The 9978-nt window shown below is 24.6% G+C and overlaps 1 protein-coding gene and 1 long non-coding RNA gene across 3 annotated transcripts in view; both read left to right on the forward strand.

Annotated features, from left to right (window-relative positions):
• The window catches only part of LOC126899460 (uncharacterized), a 49577-nt gene extending 45269 nt beyond the window's left edge, over positions 1-4308 (forward strand). Inside the window, exon 2 of the long non-coding RNA XR_007702600.1 lies at positions 3623-4308. This is a non-coding gene — a long non-coding RNA (uncharacterized LOC126899460). The remainder of the gene's footprint in view (positions 1-3622) is intronic.
• Positions 4309-6952: 2644 nt separating this feature from the next.
• Positions 6953-9477, forward strand: LOC126899453 (mRNA export factor GLE1-like). 2 transcript variants are annotated; one of them, XM_050674400.1, is made up of 2 exons: positions 6955-7162; positions 7311-9477. In XM_050674400.1, exon 2 carries the CDS (start codon positions 7530-7532, stop codon positions 9033-9035), a length of 1506 nt encoding a protein of 501 aa, XP_050530357.1. In that variant the 5' UTR covers positions 6955-7162; positions 7311-7529; the 3' UTR covers positions 9036-9477. The 2 variants fall into 2 exon arrangements, with proteins under 2 accessions (XP_050530356.1, XP_050530357.1); XM_050674399.1 differs by having other exon boundaries at positions 6953-9477.
• The last annotated feature ends 501 nt before the right edge of the window (positions 9478-9978 follow it).

Genomic DNA, 9978 nt, shown 5'->3' on the forward strand with positions numbered 1-9978 from the left:
CTAACGACTAGCCTTCTACCACAAATAAACCCAACTGGTCCTACTGATGTAATAACTGATCAATTTCTAACTAAACGTAAATTAAGATTTTATAATCCACCAGAGCATCCAACACTTATGTTATCAATATCTCTTTATTATCGAGTTAAAAATTGTCATTAGGATAATAATAAGATCAAGCAATAATTTAGCAACAGTTATTACCCATTCGTATAAATAAAAAATTTATAATTTAATTTACTGGACATGATAACTTAATGTCTTTAATTATCTACACTTTTTATTACATACTTAAGAAAATGTCATTAATTTTGAATTACATGAATTTTATCATGTTAGAAGTGTGGTAAACTGAGTATTCTAAGATCAATTCGACCACGCGGATAAGTGTTTTCGGGAAGAGTCAAAATAATAACTATAATGTAACATTTACCGATGGAACACTGACCAACTAGTAGTCGGTCAGAACCCTTTTTTATATTATACAAACTGTTATTTATAATCAACAAGTATTGATGCCATAGAATCAATGGTAATTAATAAATATATTAACAAATATTTCTAAAAACAAGTTCAAATAACAACACCTTTTAGTATTTCAAATATTACATAAGAATTATATAAAAACATTAAAATAAATTTATAAATTCTAAATTTATATAAAATGACATATGTTCACGACAGAAACTTCTATTCGTAAACATGTATTAGTAGTATGTGAAATAATTTGTTACTCAACAATATATATTATTTTATTTTTTTCTCTATTATTTGTCCCTACTTGACCTGCAAAAAATCTGTAGTATTGTATTCCAGTCTCTCTACTAATAGTGCACGGTTTAAATTAATAAATTTAAATAATGTTTATGAATTAGAAATACAATTTATATTTAACCAAAAATAATCGTTTTTCGGTTTTCACAAAAAAAATTGTATATTTTCATTGTTCACATTCAATGGGAACTCGTTTACACTCGAATTTATTTTTTTTGTCAAATGTATACGTATTACATTCATTACATTTTTTTATTTATGATTAGTTTATCTGTAGTCTATATAATTAATTGTCAACATAAACGATTTAATTCAGACCAATTTTATATATTTAAAAAAAATATGTAAAATCATACTTTCAGTGGTGTAATTGGAGTTTGTTATAATAGGGTGGTATATAAATATAAAATTAAATCACTGTCCTAAAATCAAAATTAATATATTGTATCTTCATCATATAAAAATTTTTGTTTTAGGCAAGCCCAACCCTATCTCACTTTTAATTACGCCCTTGTATACTTTAGAATGAAATATTCCAATTTAAGGTACTAGAATACGCTAGTACATCTGTTATATTATATTATATTATATTATATTATCTGTTATATACACCTTATATTTTCATATTCATTTCTTTTGTCAATAATAGAGTGTGCATGTTTTTTTTCGAAATCCATAAATGTATAAAGTAATTGCACTACAATTGCCATCGCTTATGATATACTGATACATTTTGAATAAGTTTCAGTAAGTAAAAAAAGCACTAATGTTTTGCGTGTTATTCTATCCGACTCCAAATTTTTAGCAGGACAGTGATTAAAAAAACTTTCGACTGAGCAAGATAACAGAGATTTTAGCTCATATAGTACCTTATTATTTAATGAGTATATTTTACTATTTATAATTTTTATTACATAATTTTATTATGCCTATTCGTCATGAATTCATAGAAACCATAATATCATTATAAATTATTATATAAAAAAACCCTTAAATTGTTCAAGTTCATAAAAAATGAGAATGTCGTTCATGTTCACATTCTTTCTGAAAAAAAGAATGATGTCCGCGTGACGTTTACCAAATATGAACATGAACGTGCGGTAATGAAACACTACCAGTTACTAAAGACTAATAACTAATTTAATTTTAAATAATATTAAATCATAATCAATTAACAATGATTAGATTATTATTTTTTACTTCAAGGCGAAGCTAAGAAAGTATTAATTTTACCATGTAATAATTTTTTTTTTTTGTGATTGTGTCAACATCAACTCTTATTTCTTTAATTATATCCTGATTAGTAGTTCTTTGATTTTAAAATATAATATATGAATAAATACTAATTATAGTTTTTAAATTCAGTATGAAATTGTGAGGCCAGCTATGATGTATGGTTCATAGTATTGGGTGGTTGATAAGAAAGTAGAGCAGAGAATAAGTGTAGCAGAGATGAGAATGCTTAGTTGGATGAGTGGAGTGACTAGAGAAGATAGGATAAGGAACGAGCANATAGTGTTGGGCGGTTGATAAGAAAGTAGAGCAGAGAATAAGTGTAGCAGAGATGAGAATGCTTAGTTGGATGAGTGGAGTGACTAGAGAAGATAGGATAAGGAACATATAAGAGAAAGTATAGGTGTTGCGTCAATCGTAGATAAGATGACAGAATATAGACTTAGATTGTTTAGTGATGCTATGACGAGAGAAGAATCGGAAGCTGTAAGAATGTAAGCTGAATTTCAGTTATAGAAATGAATGTTGAAGGAAGAAGAGATAGAGGAAGACCAAAAAAGAGATGGAGGGATGCTATTGAATGCGATTTGAGGACAGCTGATGTGAGCGTAGAAGATGTGGGAGATCGTGTCAAGTGGAATCTTAGGATAAGTGTGGCCGACCCCAAGTAATTGGGATTAAGACATAGAAAAAGAAAAATATTACCAGATATTCCGGTGGCAATTGACATAATATGATTGTTGTTTGGGAATGTACAATTTAACGTTTAGTTGGGTTTAAATAATATAGCGTCAAATCAATTACCTACTCTATCGGTTGTATCTTAATATACACTACACTTTAATGATACAATAAATAAATAAACTCACACATACACACATATGCATTTATAACATTGTGTCTAGTGTAAGTATAACATGATAAAAAGTAATAGTAAAATGAATAAAATGGAATATAAATTTTAGTACTCATATTAAATGTAATGTAACTCGAAAAATATTTGTTTAAATGAAAAAATATAAGATTATATTTTTATTTATAATTGTCTTTTAAACAACTTTTGTGCGAAACTTTTTTTTGTAAGTTAAATATTTTTTTTTGAGAAAATTAAGAAAGCTCATATTTTTGAACTTTTGCGAGGATTTAAAAAAAAAGCTCAATTCCAATCTTGAGGACTATTAGTATGTCATTATACATATTTTAATTCAACTTTTAAAAAAACAAAATTTTTTCCGCAATTTTTCCTTTGTTGACTGGCCTAGATGTCAATTTTAAACTTGTAATTGAGCTAAAAGTTATGGTAATATATTCAATTTATTTTACTATAAACTTTCATAAATCTTTATCAAAAATTTTTCATCAACTTTAAAGAACCAAAAAAATAGGTTAAAATTGAAAATTTGGACTGATTATTTTTAACATATTAAAAATCAAATCAGTAATAATTTGAAAACAAATTTTTTTTTCTTTTAATTATTATTTTATATATATAATTAGTAATAATATAAAAAATTAGAAGTGATAGAAATAGTCTACTTGCAGATTTGAAAACAACGCGAAAAGTTGATTTAGAAAAGTATATTTTTGCTTCTGATGAAAGTTCCTTGTAGTCCAGTGCATTTTTTTATAGTAACAAACAGTTTTTATTGAAAATTATTGTATCAAGCCCTTTAAATTTTTATACACGTAAAAGTAAAGCAAAATATAACTTCTTTATTATTTTTATAATTTCTCCGTTTAAATTACAATATTAAATATCAATTTCATACTAAATTTAATAATTATAATTAGTATATATTCAAATATTATATTTTAAAATCAAAGAACTACTAATCATGATATAATTAAAGAAATAAGAGTTGATGTTGCTTTTGGAATAATCCACCAATTGCCTAATTAAAACAAAAAAAAAAAAAGTTTGTTGGGAATTTTTTCTGCTATTCTGCAAAATTACTCCTTCGTTGACTAGAATGAATCATTAAATAGAAAATTTTATGAGAATTAAAACAATGTTATTTTTAAGATTAATATGCAGTCAGAAAGTTTTATAATTATTATTTATTGTAAATTTATCAGAAAAACTCATTATTTTTTGCATTTTTATCGTAATAGAACACTTAAATAGAAATCATAGTAATCATTTCTAAGTAATTTTTGATATTTAAAAAGATTCTACTATTGAAATATCCAGAACTGAATTAATTTTAATGATTTACTTTAACTAAAAAAAAAAAAGTTAATATTTTGAATCCCTCTTGTGGGCAGGTAAAGGGTTAGATTTATAAAAAAAACCAAATGATAGATAAAGACATGCATCTAAATAAAAAAAAATATACTGATTTGGTCATTTTTGATAAAGTTATAACAATTAACAAAGTTATAAGTTTTATACACTGGACTACAAGGAACTTCCATCAGAAACAAAAATATACTATTCTAAATCAACTTTTCGCGATGTTTTAAAATGTGCAATTAGACTTTTTCTATAACTTCTAAGTTTTAATATTATTAAAAAATAGTTTTTACATATAAAAAAAAATAATTAAGAACAAAAAAAATTGTTTTAAATTAATACTGATTTGATATAATATTTAATATTAATTTGATTATTAATAAGTTAAAAATAAGGAAAATGACATATTTAACCTATTTTGTTAATCGTTTAAAGTTGATTGTTGTAAATGTTTATAAAAAAAAAAAAAAATTTATTTTACCATAACTTTTAGCTCAATTGGTAAGTTTGACATTGACATAATTAAATAGAAAATTTTATGACAATTAAAAAAATTGTATCGTTAAGATCAATATGCAGTCAGAAAGTTTTATAATTACTATTTATTGTAAATTTATCAGAAAAGCTCAATATTTTTTTGCATTTTTATGGTAATAGATAACTTAAATGGAGTAATAGTGTTAATTTCCCAGTAACTTTTGTTGTTTGAAAAGATTCTACAATTGAAATATTGAGAACTTAATTCATTTTAATGATTTACTTTAACTTTAAATCAAAACAAAGTTGTTAAAAAGATCTACTCAAAAGCGTACTATAAAATTTGATTATATTTGTAAAAATCAATTGTTAATTCAGGAGAAAAAATCATTTTTTTTAGAAATGATTTATATAGCAACATGTTACCAAAAAATTTTGAATATTATAGTCTAGTAGTAGCACACACAAATAGAGAAAAANTGAAAAAATATCGAAAATTAGCGATTTTTAAATTTGTAATTTTTTGGGGGATTTCCCCCGTTTACGGGGAACGAGGGAATTTTTTTCAATTTTTGAGGGTAATGTCTTCGACTAGATACGATTTGTGATCTTTTGACATATTGTTCATCAAAATCGGTCCAGCGAGAGCTGAGATTGAGTGTTCACAGACACAAAAAAAAATAATTATAAAAAAAAAAAAACACATCATAGTAAAATTAATACCTTCTCAGCTTCGCATCGAAGCTAAAAAAAAATAAATATAAATAAAAAATATTTTAATGACAATGCAATAAGTATATTAAAAGAAGGGGGCTGCTTTACAAAAGTACTAGCTACAACGGCTTATTATAAATTATAACTAACGAATAATTAACGTTCAAAAAAACATTCGAATTAAAAAGTTAACTTTTTATATTTTAATTTTAATTTTATAAGTACAGATTTACAATTTTGATACACATTTGCCATTAAGGTAAAGAAATATACAAATACTTAATAATTTAATCATTTTTCTGTAAAAAAACATTATAAAAATTGAATATCTGTTTCATACTAAATTTAATTACTTTAATAAGTATTTATTCATGTATTGCAACAATAATTAACAAAATTTGTAATCAGAATATAATTAAGAAAATGAGGATTAATGTTTTTGGAATAATCTAAAAATTAAATCCTATCTACAGATATGCCTCGAAGCGTATTTTATAATATATGTAGTAATTTTAATAAGTGTCAGATAACATCTATACTTGTTTTTTAATAAATAAATATATATATATATATATTTTAATAAATATATTTATATTTTTCAAAATATAAAAATAACTATTTTTTAATTATTTTTTTATAAAAAATGTTGACATGTAGATAACAATTTTAGGATAATTAATTATTGAGATACAAACATTTTAGTACATGCTTTTAAATGTAAATAACATTATAAAATTACCAGTATGGCTGTACCCACCTGCGTTATATACCCACTCTATGTATTAAAATGCTTGTAACTCACAATAAGTACTTATATTAAAATTGTTATCGACGCATCAACACTTTTTACAAGAAAATAACTAAAAAATAGCCATAATATAATTTTTAAAAAATAAAAATATACTTTTCTTAATACAGACAAGTAATAAAAAATATGCAAAAAAATGGGTAGTCCAAACAGTAAAAAAACTTAAATATGATATTAATATAAATATGATATTAACATATAAAACTGGATAAAAAGTTGTTAAAGATATCAAAACCTGGTGGGAATATTATATTCAAGCTATATGTCATATATAAATATAATATAATAGCCATTTTAAAATATTTAAATTATAATGTAATATTTTTATTAAATTTAGAAAAAGTATATTTTATGTAATTGCTTAATTTTCAACATTTTTATGTTAAATCCTTAATTAATTTTGACTATATAATGATAGAGCTAAACTAAAAATTATTAATATACTGATTTTGAGAAACTATCAAGTAACGTTTTTTCATTGTAATTAAAATGTTTAGTTTATCACCGATTGAAATAATGTATTCATAATTAATTCTGTAAAAAAGATCATTTTTCATACATTGAAAATGTATAAGTTTTTTTTCATTAAACAGATAAAAACAAATTTTCTACGGATTGACAATACGTCAATCGTACAGTAAATAGTAAATATAAATAGCTTTGTCCAATAGAAATATGGGATTTCACTCTTATTGAAACAATAATTATGTCTGATTACAATTATTGCTATGTGGTTCTCGGTTATTCGAATTGAAAATTTATTTATGGATGGAGCATCAACGATCTAGTATAATCTGACTAGTAGGAAATTTTACAATTCTGACCAACTCAGTCTTTGATGAGTGCGCTTTAAGTCTATTCGATAGTTCGCGATCCTGATAAATGTTACGTTGAAATATTTATATTCCACTTAAAAAAAACACGTGAGTGCTTGCATCAAATATTTTAAACATATTTAGATTTTTTTTTTTATTATATTTTTTTTTTATCGTTTTTGACGCCGGAATGGCGCCGAACTCGCCTTGTTTCAATTATCATTTGGACAACCACTCAACATTTTTACAACACCAGAATACATGCAGTCAACAAATTCATAACCCGTATGTTTCGTGGTCGTCATTTGTATATGAAAATCATTTGAAGTTGGTGAAAGAGAAATTCGCCGCCGTCAATAGTTATTATTTTAAAGAGAACTATGTCGAGCCGGTCGACAACTTCTCTTCGAAATTGGTTTCCGTTGAAACCGATGGACAATTTAAATGGTTAAAAGAAATACGTTCAATCGCTTGTATGCAATTAGAAACAATGCGAAAAACAATGGTTCAACGAGCAATACATGAAAAAGTGGAGCTATGGCAAAAGAAGAGAACAGAAATGTTGCGAAATAGAAAATATAATATATCTTTCAAGCCCAAATTTCAGCGTAATGAAATCTCAATTAAAAAAGAAAATTACAAATTCATTTTGGAACAAATTCAGAAGCGCACTCAAATCGAAAATGCTTTTACAATTAATCCTCAGGAACGTTTCAAAGAAATATGCTTTAATGCATCCATTAAAAGATGTGTATCATTGTCTGATAGAATAACTTGTGAACTCGAGGATAAACAATTTGATTCACAAATTGACACTTACCAATTGTTACAATCTAGAATAAAAATTCTAAAAACTATTAATGTTATCGAAGAATCTACTTTGGTAGAATCCTATAGCTTGTTAAATGATCTCACATTGTTATATAATAATGTGGTAAAAACAAATGAAACAAAATCTGAACCTTGTACTACTAAAATTGACAATAAAAGAAACCCATTGAGAAAATTTTCAGTAAATATTCCAGACAAGAGTGTTATTAAAAATGTCAAACGACAGTATGTTGCTCTTGTTAAAAATAACGATGCATTAATAAAAAATCTGGTTGTTATAGAAAATTTACCATATGCAACTGATCCAGCAACAAAATCACAACGACAGAACATAGCTAAAGTTACTAATACTATTGTAAACACTATATCATCTACATCTGTAGCTCATCTGACCGACAAATATAATAAGTTAAATGCATTATTAGGTGGTCGATTTGTGTGTGTTGCAAATACAAATGTCATGATTGGTCAAAATAAAGATGCTCTATCATTTTGTATGAATATTTTAGCGAAAAAATTCTTAAATCAAGCTGAGGAAGTTGTAAGTGTAAAAACTCAAGCTGCTTTTGACATGGCAAATATTGCTGTTAAACTTTGGGTAAACTATCCAGATTTTGGTAAAATTCTCTATTCGGAAATCAAACGAAAATGTCCTATATTAGTACCTTTTTGTTGTCGTGCAGTGAAAAATGTTAGTGAACAACAAGACTATCAATTGCTTGGTTACAAAATTGACTCTGCTGGCAACATTGAAAACCAAGATAAATATTTAAAGCGTATGATAGGTATTGTACGGTTTTATGCAGCTTTAATAATCACTTCTTTTAAAAGCAACCAAATAGTTTTAGGTCTTGCACATGCATGGACTCTGGTAGCAGGTATATTAAATAAAAATCCATTAGTTGATATTACAGCTACTATATTAGTTGAGTTTCTACAAATTGCCGGATTCGCTATGCACAAAATTTATGGCATTCAATTTATAAAATTGTTGAAGTATATAAAGAATGAGTACAAAAAAAAAATTCAACTAATTACTCCTAAAGGCTGTGGAGGACCCATTACTCGTTTAAATAATCTTGTATCAAAATTTCTGGAATCTGGTTTCATTTCAGAACCAAAAGGCATCCTATCTACTGATTTTCATTAAGTTGGTATCATGTATTATAATTAGGTTGATACTTATTATTTTTTATTCAAAATAAAAATAAAAACTGATTAATTTTTTAAAAATATTTATTTGTAAATTATTAGTTCTAAATTAAATATAGTTGTATAGAAAAACTTATTTATTGAGCATTATTAAGCTTATTTGATATAGCGCTAGTTTATTTATATTTCTAATTTTAACTAAATTTTATGTTGTGTTAGATATTTTTATTTTAAAAATTATTTATTGATTTGTTTATGATTTATTCATTAATTTATTGAACTGTTGTGAATTTATTATTTATTGTCTAATAGTTAATGTGTGATTATGGTATAATAATAATTTTTATACAAACACATTACATTTTTTTTATGATAACTTTAAATTTATTTATATTCTTACACTTAATTGTATTTAAGTTGACTATGTTCATTTAATTGTGTTGTAATATTTATAACATTAATCAACATAGTTTCTCATGATTTGAAAAATCAAACCAATTCTGTATTGAAGATAGTTTGTACTAAAAATGTAAATAAAAATATTTACTTTATTAACACTATAACTTTTAAATACTGAAAATAGAGTTTTAATTTCTTTATAGTAGATTATGATTATAATATAGTAGTACTTTTAAGAAGTTAATTTTATTCTGAAGATAAATCAATTTTATCATATTTTGCACAAATATGACTAAGTAATGAGATAAAAAAATATTTTTTTGTTATCTATAATCATTTAATTTTTTATAAATTTATTTATTGGTGCACTCCAGAGCTATCTCATTCTTGTCAATTTAGGTATATTTATTTGTCCAAGCATAAAAGACTAATACTTTAATTTTTTTTTATGCATATTTTCCAATATAATTTTAATAAAAATTCAATTTTTACATATTTTTTTAAAGTTTTTTTGGCTCATCTCATAAGATCGTGTGAGAATC

This window comes from Daktulosphaira vitifoliae, unplaced genomic scaffold (genome assembly GCF_025091365.1).
Source record: "Daktulosphaira vitifoliae isolate Bord-2020 unplaced genomic scaffold, ASM2509136v1 Scaffold_2, whole genome shotgun sequence".
NCBI lineage: Eukaryota > Metazoa > Arthropoda > Insecta > Hemiptera > Phylloxeridae > Daktulosphaira > Daktulosphaira vitifoliae.